At 50.6% G+C, this 14,889-nt stretch overlaps 1 protein-coding gene across 1 annotated transcript in view; it reads left to right on the top strand.

Annotated features, from left to right (window-relative positions):
* Nucleotides 1-12,200, top strand: part of CACNG3 (calcium voltage-gated channel auxiliary subunit gamma 3) — an 83,135-nt gene extending 70,935 nt beyond the window's left edge. The window contains exons 2-4 of the mRNA XM_044232675.1: nucleotides 393-476; nucleotides 5,544-5,684; nucleotides 11,110-12,200. Coding sequence (XP_044088610.1) covers nucleotides 393-476; nucleotides 5,544-5,684; nucleotides 11,110-11,621 — 737 coding nt within the window. The 3' untranslated portion in view covers nucleotides 11,622-12,200. The remainder of the gene's footprint in view (nucleotides 1-392; nucleotides 477-5,543; nucleotides 5,685-11,109) is intronic.
* Nucleotides 12,201-14,889: the final 2,689 nt, after the last annotated feature.

Here is a 14,889-nt window from a genome sequence, read left to right as displayed (position 1 = left end):
CTCAGTTTCCTCATCTGTAATGGGAAATTAACACACAAATTCCATTTCCTTCTCCTTTTCTCTCTCACCCAATGGAAGGTGGGGGATAGATAAGGCAAGACCGTCCTCATAATGAATGATTGTGTTCCATGGCTATTTGCTCTTCTCCATAGATCCCAACATCATGCAAAGTCTAGGAAGCAGATTTTCTAGAAAATGAAGTTTTCTGCTGCTTTTTTTTTTTTAATTATTTTTCCTCCACTGCCAGTCTCTCTTGTGTGCCCTAGGACAGGTGCAGATGAACCAGCGTATGCACAACCTGCAACAACCAGGGAAGGTTCTCCACTGCGGAGGGGGAGGACCCAGGGGCGCTGGCTCCTCCCCCCAGCTCAGGCCCACGTTTGTTTCCACAGGGGCTTTCCGAGGAGTGTGCAAGAAAATCGATCACTTCCCCGAAGATGCTGACTATGAACAAGACACAGCGGAGTATCTCCTGCGTGAGTTCCCACTTCTGGGGTCTCCCCTGGAGGGGGTGCGGGCAGCCCTGCAGTTGCCCGGCTGCCTCTGAGGCTCCTCCGTACCCATCCCTGGAAATGGATCCTTCCAAAGGAGCTTCTGGGGACCTTGGCTACTAGACAGAGACTTTCAAGTGATTCTGATATCTGAGTCTCTTTAATGTCCATGAACTAGAAATACAAGGGGGAGAAGTAGGTGAGTCAAAACTAAAAGGCTCTTTTTAGTCTGCTGAGGAGAAAATCTAAGGGATTTTCTTCAACCGGAATACCAGTTTTCACCTTCCCGAGAGAGCTGAGTCGAGGTGCTAATGGGTGATGAGCTAATGGGTAAAGCACAGTCCTCAGGAGCAAGTCCCGGGTGGTTAAATGCAAACCCAAATTCACGTGTCTGCAGTCCTATTGGGGCAGGGCCAGCATCTTCCTGGGATTGTCCCCAGGCTGGTAAGCTGGATATGATATGGGACAAGGCAGCACTTGGGAGGCAGCAGAGTGCAAGGTGGCTTAGCATGAGGGCTCTGGGTCCTGGTTGACCTGGGCTTGTGTGCCCTGTCTCTCTACTGGCTGGGTTAAACCTGAGTGCACTGCTTTCTTTCCCTTTCCATTTCCCAACTATTCTTCTCCAGTCAGCAATGGAGAGGATAGCATCATCGATGTGATAGGCTCGTGAAAATTAAATGAGCTCACATGCATTACGCTCAGCCCCGGGGTCCAACGTGGCGTCAGTGAAGCAATATAGGGCCAGCCCCTTCCTGTTGCAGGGGACAAGCTCTAGCACAGTCCAGGGGCAGATATGCACCTGCCGTTGATCCAGGCCCAAAGAGACATTGACATTTCATGTAATCTAAATGCAACTTCTTCAATAAGAATTCGTGTCAAGTTCACTCAAAGAGGAATTTCAAAGGTGTTGACTAATCTATTACTTAGGAATGTTAAGTATAAAGTTCGCCCCCTTTTTAACTGTTATTATAAATAAAAACTTTAAGAAACTGTCCTATGCAAGATTATGTTTGTAACTCGTAGCTCAAGAAGAGTGGTTTTAAAACTAGAACGATTTGTGGCCGTGCTCACACCTGTTAGTCTGCAGATGAATGAGCCCTGAATCGTGTAACAATGTTAGTTATGTAGTTATTATAGCAGGGTCAATTAAGAAAGTCAGTTTTCAGCTAATTTTTGAAACCTAAACACACCATTTCTTTTTCCAGTCCTTACGCAGCTACTAGGATTTACCCAAATGCCTACTAGGATGTGTGCCAGCAGCTCAGAAAAACTTGGTATGGGGAACACAGGGCCTGCTTAGAGTTGGAGTTCTGTGCTTGGACCTCCTCCGAAGAATAGCTTTAAATTCATCTCCAGTGGGGTTTTACTGAGTGCCCATCATTTCTCTTTGTTTTTCCTTCCTGCTTTAATGAAACATTGTGATGTTTGCCCCGCTGGAGGTGAAACAGAGCTGTAACTTCTATTTCACAACTCCCAGAACGGATTTTCAGTTTTTCAGCTTCTGATTTTCAGCTTCCCTGAGGTGGATTGCTTTTCCAACAAAATACTTTGCTCCCCTCGGGGAAAGTGAGGTCCTCGCCCCTCCCACAGGCCACCCCTCCTTCACCATTAGCCACAGAACCAGGTGAAGGTTCAGGGGAAGCCTCTACGAGAAGCCTCTCCAAGCACACAGATGTCCTGTGAGGAATTTTGGAATCCCTGACCCTAGCACACAGAACCAGGGCACGTTCCCGCGGGGCTCTCCAGACCCCTCCAATGTGTGAGGGGCCATTCCTGCTGTGACCGCCCCGTCGTGGGACTGGGACTCATGTACTAATTTTTCTGCTGTTTCCTCGTTCTCGGGTGCTGTTGGGACAGGTTACAGCTTCACCATAGAGCATAAGGCTCACTAGCCCACAAGACCTACGGACAAGAGACTCCCCATAATATAGCCCTGACGTGGCCAAGTCCTACTCCGATGCCCGTGGTAGAATTACACTGCAACAAACGGCCCTCCCCATCCTTAAGACCACAACATACCCCCAGGTAGTTGGGGGTAGAGAAACGGTAAACGAAGGAAGGCGGGGAGGAAAGGGAGAAGACAGTAAAACCTTTTTGTTGTGAACCTACCATGTGCCCACGGGTTTAAATGAAAGTAGAGTAGATAACTCTGACTCGGAGAAAATGGCAGAAGCAAATGTCCTGAGGCAGACACCTGCAGCCACATATCTCATCTGTGGGCTAAACAGTGGGGTCTGGCCACCAGCTGATTGTCACAGGGCTACTTCAGCCACAGTCACAAATCTCACAGCCACCCATTTCAAATCTGTGCTTTAATAACCAATGCAGTTCAATAGCGTCAAACGTCCATAATTATTTCCTTTGGACATAATCATGTTTACCAAAAAACAAATTTTAAAACTACTCTTTTAATCGACTGAACTTATCCCATTGAATATTCAAGCAATCCCTGTCAATACACAACGCAAATGAACACTTTAAAGGTTTGTTCACGTTCAAGTTTGTTGGAAACCACTGAGGCAGATCAACCCCTATTGGTAGGGCCCTGGGCTGAGGGTCCAAACGGAAACCCATAGGTCATATGCATAAATACTGAGAAGTTATAAAGAAGCTATGCCCACGCTTGGGCTCATGTGCCCACTTAGGACCCCAGCGCCCCCTCCCCGAGGCTATCCCCTGACCTGGGGACTAAAGGAAGCAGGGGGTCCAGCCTTTCCCAAAACTTAACCATGGAAGCAGAAGAATGGGAAGGACGCTGTTTTCAGGCTCCAGTTCTGCCCAGATCCCAACAGTGGGTAATTTGGGGGTGGCTGTCTTCAAACAAAAGCAAGAACTTTCCATTTTCTTATCCTTAAGAGAACATCAGACTGCCCGCAGACGCTCCCCCCATTTCTCCATCACCCCTCCCAGGCCACCCTCTTGGCTAACTCAGCTAGCAAACTTCCAGAAAACTTTTTCCATGAGACCGAATAAAACACCAGTCATCACGCTGTAAAAACCGCCTGGCGGTTGGCACGTAAGCCCCTCTGTGCAGTGGGGAACAGAAACAGCGGGAGGTGGGTTGCCACAAATACGGGGCCTGAAAGCCTTGAACTTTCAGCTTTGAAATCCCCAAGGCCAAAAATGACCTCATGACCCTTCCTGCTGCACCTGCTCGTGCCCCGTGGCATTCTGGGTGGCACCAGGGGCTCAGCGGCCGAGCGCCAGACATAGGCATGGTCCTCAGCTGTTCTACCTCCCACTGCCCACTGCCACTGGTGGCTCTACCTTAGAAATGTATCCTCGGTCCCACAGCTTCTCACCACCTCCAGCCTACCACCCTGGCCCCAGCCAGCTCACATCTGGCTTCCACGGCCCTTGTGGCCCCAAGAGCTTGCCCTTCCAAGAGCCCCACAGTGTTCAGCGCTCTCTGTTACTATCTTGACATTTTTTCATGATTTGGGAACAAGAGGCCTTGCCTTTTCATTTTGCACTGGGTCCTGCAAATTAGGCAGTTGTTCCTACCGTCAACTCAACTGACTTGGGATCCCATGAGGCTGGGGATCCCTGTTCTTTTGTACACTAACGAACACGGAATTTGTTCAGCTGGTATATTCTGGTCGGGACATAGAAGGAAATAACCTTATACCGGTTGGGTGAATACTGGGACCCCCACCTTTATACTGGTTGGGGGCATACTGAGGCCCCCCTCCCATAGAATCCCTCCTTCAGAACCTTAGGCACTCCAGGACCCAGCACAGCCCAAGTGCATTTAATAGGCACACAGTAACATCGTTGAATGAATAAATGAAGTCATTTGTTCCTTGGGTGACTGAGTGGGTATTAAGGGAGGATTGCCAGAGCCAGTGCTATGCAGATAGAGGTGTGTGCCGGGAAAGATTCTGCATTTTGGTGAACAGCATGTGATCTGATGGGAATCTTTGGATATGGGGCTCGTACCATAATTGGCAGGGTCCAGTGCAAATGAAAACCCCAGGTTCCTCCTTCAAAACACAGCCAAAACTGCTTTTTCTTTTCTTCTGTTCTCTCTCTCTTGATCGGGCATGGTGTCTTTTATTTGCTATTTCATGTCAAACTACCCCCAGGGTGGGGGGCACAGAGACACTCAATGGGGGGAATGTGTAGCTTTGCATGCCTGGGGTTTACACCTAACCCTGGTTCTTCCTTTGCCCATGCCCAGCCCCCACCAGGAATGAAAGCTAGCAGCGATCCCTGGCTGGGGCAGGAGAATGGGCAGCTAAGGTCCCGTCCCAGGGGAACGGGGAGGTAGAGAACTGACGGGTGGTAAGATCCCCTGTGAGTCAAGGCTCCAAGCCCCCCACCGCACGCCCCATTTCCACATCAGACTTCACTTCTAAAACATAATGTGAGGGGCACCTGCGTGGTTGACCATCCAACTCTTGATCTCAGCTCAGGTCTTAATCTCAGGGTCGTGAGTTCAAGCCCCGCGTTGGGCTCTATGCTGAGTGTAAGCCTACTCAAACACACACGTTCCATTCAAAAAAAAAAATGATGAAATAAGTCAAGCGGAGAAAGACAACTATCATATGATCTCCCTGATATGAGGAAGTGGTGATGCAACATGGGGGCTTAAGTGGGTAGGAGAAGAATAAATGAGACAAGATGGGATTGGGAGGGAGACAAACCATAAGTGACTCTTAATCTCACAAAACAAACTGAGGGTTGCTGGGGGGAGGGGGGATGGGAGAAGGGAGGTGGGGTTATGGACATTGGGGAGGGTATGTGCTTTGGTGAGTGCTGTGAAGTGTGTAAACCTGGCGATTCACAGACCTGTACCCCTGGGGATAAAAATATATGTTTATAAAAAATAAAAAATTTAAAAAAAAATGATGAAGAACTTCAGGACGGTGACTGCAGAGCCTTACCAGCAAGCACAGGGCCCTGAGCAGCCGTGCTAGTCTGACGCCCATGTTGGAAGCATGTCCTGTCCTGCTCATGTGCTATTTCCCCCCTGGGCACTGTGTGCCCCAGGTTGGGTGGAGCCTGGGGCCGGCAGGGACGCCGTTGAACCGTCCCCCCTTCTCTCCGCAGGGGCTGTGAGGGCCTCCAGTGTCTTCCCCATCCTCAGTGTCACACTGCTGTTCTTTGGCGGGCTCTGCGTGGCAGCCAGCGAGTTCCACCGAAGCAGACACAATGTCATCCTCAGCGCGGGCATCTTTTTCGTCTCTGCAGGTGAGCAGCTGGCCCCAGCCTAGACATTTTCCCAGACACCCAACCCCAAGCCGGGCCCATGAGGACAAAGCAGTGCTATTCGGGGTTCCGTGCCAGGAAAGGGAGGGAAAATACTCGACTTGTGTTAAGCGTGAGGAGCCAGAGACTTTCATGAGAACCAAAGGGGCTGACACGCTAGCAGGGGCGTGATGGAAAGGCAAGAGGAGCCGGGGGGAGAAGGGTCAGCGGAGGGAGAGAGAGGCTGGTTAGTAAGAGAGTGTGTGTGACCCCGGAAAGACTCGGGTTTGAACCCCGGGGGGGTCCACGGATACCCAGATTTTTTGACAGATCCGTACAGTAGTAGAAATGTATTTTCCCTTTCTTAGGATTTCCTTAATGACATTTTCATTTCTCTAGTTTACTTTCTTGTAAGAATACAGTATAGAAGACCTAGGACATACAGCGTATGTGTTAATGGACTCGGTCTGGTAAGGCTTCCAGTCAACAGTAGGCAATCAGCAGTTAAGTTTTTGGAAAGTCAAAAAAGTTAAACACAGATTTCTGACTGGGGAGGGATGGGTCAGCGCCCCTAACTCCGTATTGTTCAAGAGTCAACTGTCTATGTTCACACACGGAGGGCATGTGTATGTCATGTGACCGGCTCAGCTTGGCTCAGCTTATTTTAACAGGGTCCAACTTTCTGTTCGCTGGGACATACTCATGTATGGCTCTGGCTGTTTGAGACATGTCAGCGTTCCAAGGGCTCAGATTCTCATATTGTTCAAGGCGTCTCTGGGAGCAAGGTAGAAAGCCAACAGCCCAAAATGCTCTCCAGGAAAACTTGACCATCAGTAGCTGGCCTGACCAGAAGGTGGCCAGAGGGATGAGAGACGGTCTTAGTTCAGGAAGGGGTCCCCTGCACTGCCTTCTCTCTCCTCCCTCCTCTACCCACCCCGTGTTCTCGTCCCCCTAGATTTACCTCCTCTCCCTAACTAATAATAGTATCTACTTCACCGGTGTTGTTGGAAGGAGGCTGAGCATAAGAAGCGCAATTTTTCTCTGATTGACTTATTTCACTAAGCAGGATACCCTCTAGTTCCATCCATGTTGTCGCAAATGGCAAGATTTCATTTCTTTTGATGGCTGCATAACATGGGGGCTTAAGTGGGTAGGAGAAGAATAAATGAAACAAGATGGGATTGGGAGGGAGACAAACCATAAATGACTCTTAATCTCACAAAACAAACTGAGTGTTGCTGGGGGGAGGGGAGGTTGGGAGAAGGGGGTGAGGTTATGGACATTGGGGAGGGTATGTGCTTTGGTGAGTGCTGTGAAGTGTGTAAACCTGGCGATTCACAGACGTGTATCCCTGGGGATAAAAATATATGTTTATAAAAAATAAAAAAATTTATTAGAATCAGCAAAAAAAATAAAATAAAATAAATCCAAAAAAAAAAAGAAGCTCAATTTTTTTTTTTTTTTTAGTTTACTTTTTTTTTTTTTTTTAGTAATCTCCACAACCAGCATGGGCTCGAACTCACAACCCCAAGGTCAAGAGTTGTGTGGTCTTCCAACTGAGCCAGCTGGGGCACCTCAATATCATTTTCTAGTCCTGGAAAAGCAACAAGAACATAGTTCCAAAGTCTAGGGCTCAGCGTCCTGCTCCCCTCTAAGACCTTATTCCCATTCCTTCCCCCACTGTGTCCCCTTCTGGGAAATGAGGAAGCTGGACTGCATCCAGCTCCGCGTGTCTGGACACCAACTCCAGCAACAGACCAGAGAGGGAGCCGCCATCTTGCCGTGGGGGTGTGGTCAGCCCAGAGGTGGCCATGGCCCCTGACCACGCTGTGTGCGGACTGATGGTAACAACTGGCAAACCCAGGGCTTTGTGTGGTTTTGAGGCACTTTCTAGTCACTGGTGGCCCATCCAGACCCCCTGGGCTCTGACCCACCTGGAGGGAAATGGATTGCGCTGACATTTGGGTTTCCCGTACAGATCATTATTTTGTCCCCCAAGGGGGTTGTCAGGAAAGAGTGTGTCACCAGCAACATTTTTTCTCACGAGGGGTACTGTGAGAGATGGTAGGTGCACACATGGGACACATGGGAACCGCGAAACAGGCAGGGCAGTGGTGAAAGCCCTGAGGGGAGGCGAGAGGTTTGGGATCTATTCCTGGATACACCCCCCCATCTCCCCAAGGAACCTGAAAAGCCTCAGCTTTTCCACCTATAAAATGGAAGTTACAGAAGAGCCCACACTCTCTAAGACCCTTTCTTGCTCGGCTCTTCTAAGGATTTGTGGCTTGGGGCAAGGAATCAAGAACTTTTATTGAACACCAACTACGGGGCAGGCACCATGCATAAGGCTGAAGAGCGAGGGCTCTGAAGCCAGGCTGCGCGCTGCCAATCTTGGCTCTGCGACTTCCCAGCTGTATAACCTTGCACAAGTCTCTCAACGTCTCTGTGACTCCGTTTCCCTATCTGAAAAGTGGGGGTAATAACGCCCGACCTCTTGAAGCTGTTAAGAGGCAGACATGAGTTGGTATCCGTAAACTGCCTAGAACAGCACCTAACACAATCTCTTACTACTTACTAATACTTACTACTTACTAGTACTGCTTACTACGTAGTAGCTGAGGCACAAGGTGTTGCGCTGTTGCACCATTCACTTTCTCTTGTACTTTCTTTTGTACATCCGCACTGCACACTCGTTCCAGTCAGACTCTCAGCGAGGACATGAGGTCATTGCAATGAATGAGACCAAGGCAGATCTGCCCTCAAGGAGCTGAGAGTCCAGGGCATTGCCCACCCGCCTCTTGTCCTTCCTAAAATTTGTTCCTGGAATCTAAATCCACCATGGCCAAGAGACAGTGCTGGGTTCAAATCCCACCTCTACCATTTCCTAGCACTGTCAATGTGGGAAGTGATGTACCTTCTCTAGGCTCAGTTTCCCCATCTAGGAAAGAGGGTCAGGGGGTGCCTGGCTAGCTCAGATGGAAGAGTGTGCGACTCTTGATGTCGGGGTTGTGAGTTTGAGTCCCACGTTGGGTGCAGAGATCACTAACAAATAAATAAACTTTAAAAGAGGGTTAATTTTTTTTTTTTTACAGCAGGTCTGTTGCAATACTTGAAATGGTGCATATTAAGACTTTGCCCAGTGCCTCGCACATCGGAAGCCCCCTATAAGTAAATGGCAACACCTTCGCCCCCTGCCTCCTTTAACCTGGTCTGACATCTAAGTCTCTCTTTAAATTGCTCCCCCTCTTCTCACCCCATCGAGACTTCCCTTGGGGGCTTCCCAAACTTTGCCACCAAAATTTCCCTGCTAGCAGAGAAGAAAAAAAAATGGCCCTGGGGAGTGGAGAGTAGGGTAGGCGGGCATCGCTAGAAGCAGCCTTCAGTGAGCTGAAATGTCTTTGAAGTCTGTCTCCCATTTACACTTAAAAATTCATGTGAATTCTGCTCTCTCCTCCTTATTTTATCCGTGTTCATTTTAATATAAAAGAATGTCCTCCTCCAGACAGAGGAGCAGTTTTTCATCCTGTGGTTTCCTGCAGCCTGACATACAGCTGTCTGTGTCAACCCCCATATTTAGAAATAGCCCAGTGATTAGAACTCACGGCCGACCTGCTGGATGCCTGCACAGGGGAATGCCAAGAGGGGACAGGGCAGAAGCAGACCACCCCGCCCCGCCCCCACCACCTTCTAGAAGCAAGTCCCAGATGGAGCAGGCCAGAGATCATAGTCAAATACTAACTCCCCCTTAATACATGTGCACCAATGAGTCAGAACGGCCCAGCTTTAACCCTTTAGTTGCTGGACTCTAGGGAGATCGTGAGGAACCCCCCCCAGGAAGAGTCTGGGGCCGTAAGGACCAGAGATGGAGCACAGACGGCCACTGGATATGGTTATTTACCAGCTGGTGCTGGGAACTGTAACGAGGGCCAGTCCCCATTTAGCATCACCTAAATTTGGAGACAAGGAGGTACCAGCTGATACACCAACCTCCCTGAGTCATTGTTGGCATCAAGGCCTAGATGAGGCCCTTGAAGCAAAGAGACAAAAAGAGACATTCCACCTTTGGAACAGGAATGTGAGAAAGGTGGGGTGTCCAACTCTTGGTTTGGGGGCTCAGGTCATGATCTCAGGGACATGGGATCGAGCCCCACGTCAGACTCGGTGCTCAGCAAGGAGTCTGCTTGAGATTCTCTCTCTCCATCTGCTCCCCACCCCCTCATTGGCGCTCTCTAAATAAATAAATAAATAAAATCTTTTTTAAAGGCGGTCAGAGATGATCACACCCTCGGGCCCTCAGGTTCTATTGTTTTCTTACCCCTCCCTAGAAAATCAGTTTACCTCCAGGTAACCATTTCCAGCGCCTCTCCATTGGCATGTGGGGGACGCACACCTTGCCTGCTGGGGACAGCAGCCACACGGTCCCCAATTCCTGATGCTCAAACGACAGCTAATCTAAAGCACTATCTTATCCTGTGCAGATGAAAAGACTTAGGAAGCTACTCTCTCTGCCCCTTGGGTTCACTAGCTCCCCATGCTGCAGGGGCAGACCCATCTACGTCCAAAGGGCAACTGCTTTTGGACCCTCCTTAAGCAGGTCCGACCAACATGTTCACATGTCCCCTCGTCTCAAAACCTGTTCTCTCTGCTGCCTCTTATTTTAGCTCAAGATGTCACCAACCTCCTGGTCAGCCCAGTGAATACCCTGCACAACCCTATGCAAGGTCCCCTTGTCTTCAAACCCCAGGGGCTTACCTGGTCCACCTCCCTCTGCTTCTGAACTGTTTTATACGTGTCTCTGGCCGAGCCCTTCCTGTATTTTGCTCTAATTGCTTTTATGTGTCCGTCTCTTCTACTAACATGGAGGAACTTAGGAGCAGGGACCTGTATCTCCCTCCTTTTAGTGTCCTCATGATTTAGTGCCAAAGAGAGTTTTTTTGGTTTGGGTTTTTTTTGTTGTTGTTTTTTAAGATTTTACTTATTTATTTGACAGAGAGACAGTGAGAGAGGGAACATAAGCCTGGGGAGTGGGAGAGGAAGAAGCAGGCTTCCCACTGAGCAGAGAGCCCCATGTGAGGCCCAATCCCAGGAGCCTGGGATCATGACCTCAGCCGAAGTCAGGTGCTTGACACCTGAGCCACCGAGGTGCCCTGCAAAGATTAGGTTTTGATGCAATGAATGGCTTGTACGGGAAAACACAAGCATCCTGAGGCCGCCCACACTTGCTATAGGAATAGGGTGTATTCTGCAGCTAAACGCACGCCATCTGGGACCGGACAGCAGCATCCTCATTTCCCAAGGGACACACCGTGCAAGAAAGGCCCAGGGTTTGCATTTCCCAGCCATAAGCCCATTCTCCGTGTCTCCCTGTTCAAACGACAGTTACCTCCGCTGTGTACAAAAGATGTCTTTTTCTCTTCCCCTCTCTCAGGGTTAAGCAACATCATCGGCATCATAGTTTATATATCAGCCAATGCTGGAGACCCCGGGCAGCGTGACTCCAAAAAGAGCTACTCCTACGGCTGGTCCTTTTATTTCGGGGCCTTTTCTTTCATCATCGCAGAAATTGTGGGAGTCGTGGCTGTGCACATCTATATCGAAAAACATCAGCAGTTACGTGCCAAATCCCACTCGGAGCTCCTGAAGAAATCTACCTTTGCCCGCCTTCCACCCTACAGGTATAGATTCCGGAGGCGGTCAAGTTCCCGCTCCACGGAGCCCAGATCCCGAGACCTGTCCCCCATCAGCAAAGGCTTCCACACCATCCCTTCCACTGACATCTCCATGTTCACACTCTCCCGGGACCCCTCAAAGATCACCATGGGGACCCTCCTCAATTCCGACCGGGACCACGCTTTTCTACAGTTCCACAACTCCACGCCCAAAGAGTTCAAAGAGTCGCTGCATAACAATCCGGCCAACAGGCGCACCACGCCCGTCTGAACTTGACCTCTGCCCTCTGGCCTCCAGCCCCAGCACAGCCTGGGGGCAACGGACAGAGGCAGCTTTGAGGTTGCATGGCATGGTCCTCGTGATGGTATTACTTTTTACAAAGAATGAAACCAAATGGACTCAGCCCTCCCCCACCCTCGGCCCCTGGCCCTCCGGGTCCTAACCCACCTCCCCCCTCCCACCCCACCCCCCCATTTTCCCCAACTTTTCAAGCCTATTCCATGATGTCATTTCTCTCTCTGTGTATCTGTGCCAGATGTTTTCCTCTCTTCCTTCTTTACTGGAAGGACCTGCACATTCTTCCCTCCTTGGAAGAGGACTTTACTCAAAGTCACTGGTGGTGGCTGGGGGAGGGGGGGGTGGATCCCCGAGTCCCCAGGTGCGCGTGCAACTGTCCCCACTGCCCACTCACACAAATCCTCGGGACACCAGCCGCTCAGGTAGCCCCGAGGGAGGCATTCACCTTTACGTGTTAGAAAAACATGACCAGAAATCAAGATGTCAGAGCCCCCAAAGCAGCTAATGTAATAAGCACCCATGTTATTAAAGGTTTTGCCTTGTTGTAACCAACCAAGCTGGGGGTGTTCTGTTTCTTCCGGCCGCTTCCTGCGCAGACTGGCTGCCTACCCATAGGACTGGCTCACCTCTGTGTTGGAAGCGGAGCTTTGCTCATCTAACCGCCGCGAAGATTCCCCGGCACCCTGTCCCCCCCACCTTGAAACTAGCAAGGTGCCCCCGCCAGTGTCAGAGTGGGCCTGTCCCTCACCTGAATCCCTGCAGGCCAGCTGGCAGCAAGCGTGTGTTCCAAAAAAATCTGGCCCTGGCTCCCAGGAGCTCTAGGAGCTGGGACGAGTCCACCTCACCTTCAGGCCTCAGTCCTCTCACCTGTAAAATGGAACACGGTGTAGCGCCCTCCTCCACGCAGCTGTGAGGCTCCCATCGAGTGCCCCGTGTGAAATGAGTAGCACATGGTGAAGAACTGATATATGCAGTTTTAGTGTTTGGATGCGTTCTCAGCAGCCGGAGCGTTATCGGAGTCAGCTTGGGCTGCTGTAACCAAAAACACCACAGACAGGGGGGCTGATGCCGCAGATGCTTCCTTCGCACCGTCCTGGAGGCTGGGAAGTCCCAAGCGCGGGGAGGGCGCCCGCAGATTTGGTTCTTGGTGAGTGTGGGTGAGGGTCCAGACTGGCTGGGGTCTGGGGGCGCTGTCCAGGGAAGAATTCTCCCCAAGGTGGAACCAAAGAGATAAAAGGTTATCAAATCCACTGCCAGGGAGCTGCGGCGGGGCAGCAGAGAGACTGCCTGACACGCGGTGGTGGTGAGGGGCCGTAGTTATAGGGCAGAGGGAAGGAGTATGGAGGCAGATGGAATTTTCTCTTCCTTGGAAAGCTTAGGTTGGTTGGAAGTCGTCCGTTGGTCGGTGAGGGCCTGTGGCTTAATGAGCCTGTTTGCGTTCAGCCTGCTGGTCGCCGTGGGCGCTTTTGCCTGGTTCGACGTTTCATGGCTCGAGCCACTTGCTTAAAATCATCCTCTCCAGGGAGGGCTCTCCTCCTGGTTTGCAGGGGGCCGCCTTCTCACACGGCCAGCGGAGTGTGGCGCTCTTGATCTTGATCTTGATGTGTCTCTGTCTCTGTCTCTCCTTCTTAGGAAGCCACTCATCTCAGCACGGGGGCCCCACCTTCATTGGCCTCCTGGATCCCTCATTACCTCCCAAAGGCCCCATCTGCAAATACCATCACAATGAGGGTCAGGGCTTCCACGTATGAATTCAGGGGGTGGGATACACAGTCCACAGCAAGCATTACTGCAAGAAGGCAGAAGCCAAATGGGAACAGTTCTATATGGGGAGGTGGGGGTGGGAGGGGGGCTTCTGCTGCCAACACTGACTTCCTGGAGTGCGTTTTTGGCCCACGCCCCACCATTTCCCACTGCCCGCCTAGCTGTCCCACCTAGGGCTCCGGTTCCCACAGAGGGACACGGGCAGGGTCCTGAGAGCTCAGCCTTACCCCGTACTGCCAGGCGTGGGGCTGAGTTCTAGCACGGTACACACCCTCCCAGTGACAGTCCCCAGTCTAGTTGCCAAGGAAGAGAGGTTACATGACCCGCCCAGACTTCACCCCCACTAGGGGCCAGGAGCTCCAGGGAGCAAGGCACCTACCTGCACCCACAAGGTCACTTTGCCCAGCACAGACTCCCACTGACTCTTTTCTTTTAACACTTAAGAGCCATTGCATGCAAATCACACTCACATACATCCAGTGAGCTCCTTGAATCCTTAAAACAGCCCTGTGTGTAGTAGGAATTACTCTCCGCATTTTGGCAAGCAAGGAAAACGGAGCAAAGAAAGTGTCTTAGGTGCTAACGAGCAGAGCTGTAATGGATGCCCCCCTTGGTTCCCGAATTTGAGTGACATCTTCATCTTCCAGCATTTTCCAGACCTGTCATGGGGTACTCCGCCAACCCCTGAGAAGTTCCTCGTTTTTCTTTAATCTAACTCGCTTTTTACTTCAATAAATGTATCTGGTAGTGAACATTCTGTCACTCCCTGAAAAGGAAAGGGGGGACTCAGGAGCTGTAAGCAAGTGGCAACCGGGAAAATAAATACAATAAAAACAAAACAATCATGCCGTCTTCTAGCTGCTGCCTGATCTTTCCGAAAAGGATATAACCAGAGTGTTAGGAAGATCTTCAAGATATTCTCATACCAGAGAAAACACTTCCCTTGGCTAATCAGAAGCCTCCAAGGAGCACTGGGAAAGGGGGTGGCTTTCTCACTGTGGGATCAGGTCCCATTGTCTCAGCCCCTCCCTTTGGGCATGGAGGCTCTGGGGCTCCCTTGGAGAGGGAAGGAGCTGAGAGATGGAGCATGTAGGTGATGAATCCTATGAAATGGAACAAATGGCAACCTACAGACCCAGGAACCAGGACTTTGTCAAAAACAGGGCATCTGGGAGCACCTGGGTGGCTCAGTCGGTTAAGTGTCTGCCTTTGGCTCAGGTCCTGATCCCAGGGTCCTGGGATTGAGCCCTACCTTGGGCTCCCTGCTCAGTGGGGAGCCTGCTTCTCCCTCTCCCTCTGCTTGCTGCTCTCCCTGCTTGTGCTTGCACACGCTCTCTCTCTCTCTGTCAAATAAGTAAATAAAATCTTAAAACCAAAAACAAATAAACAAACAAACAGAAAAAAAACGGGGCATCTGGGGAAGCTGATGGGGATGGAGAGAAAGGTCCCAGGACCTCAGTAGGCAGACGTCTGCTCT

This window comes from Neovison vison, chromosome 14, assembly GCF_020171115.1.
Source record: "Neovison vison isolate M4711 chromosome 14, ASM_NN_V1, whole genome shotgun sequence".
Classification (NCBI taxonomy): Eukaryota; Metazoa; Chordata; class Mammalia; order Carnivora; family Mustelidae; genus Neogale; species Neogale vison.
The sequence above is the reverse complement of the archived record's forward strand: the minus strand, read 5'-3'. Positions and strand labels throughout refer to the sequence as shown.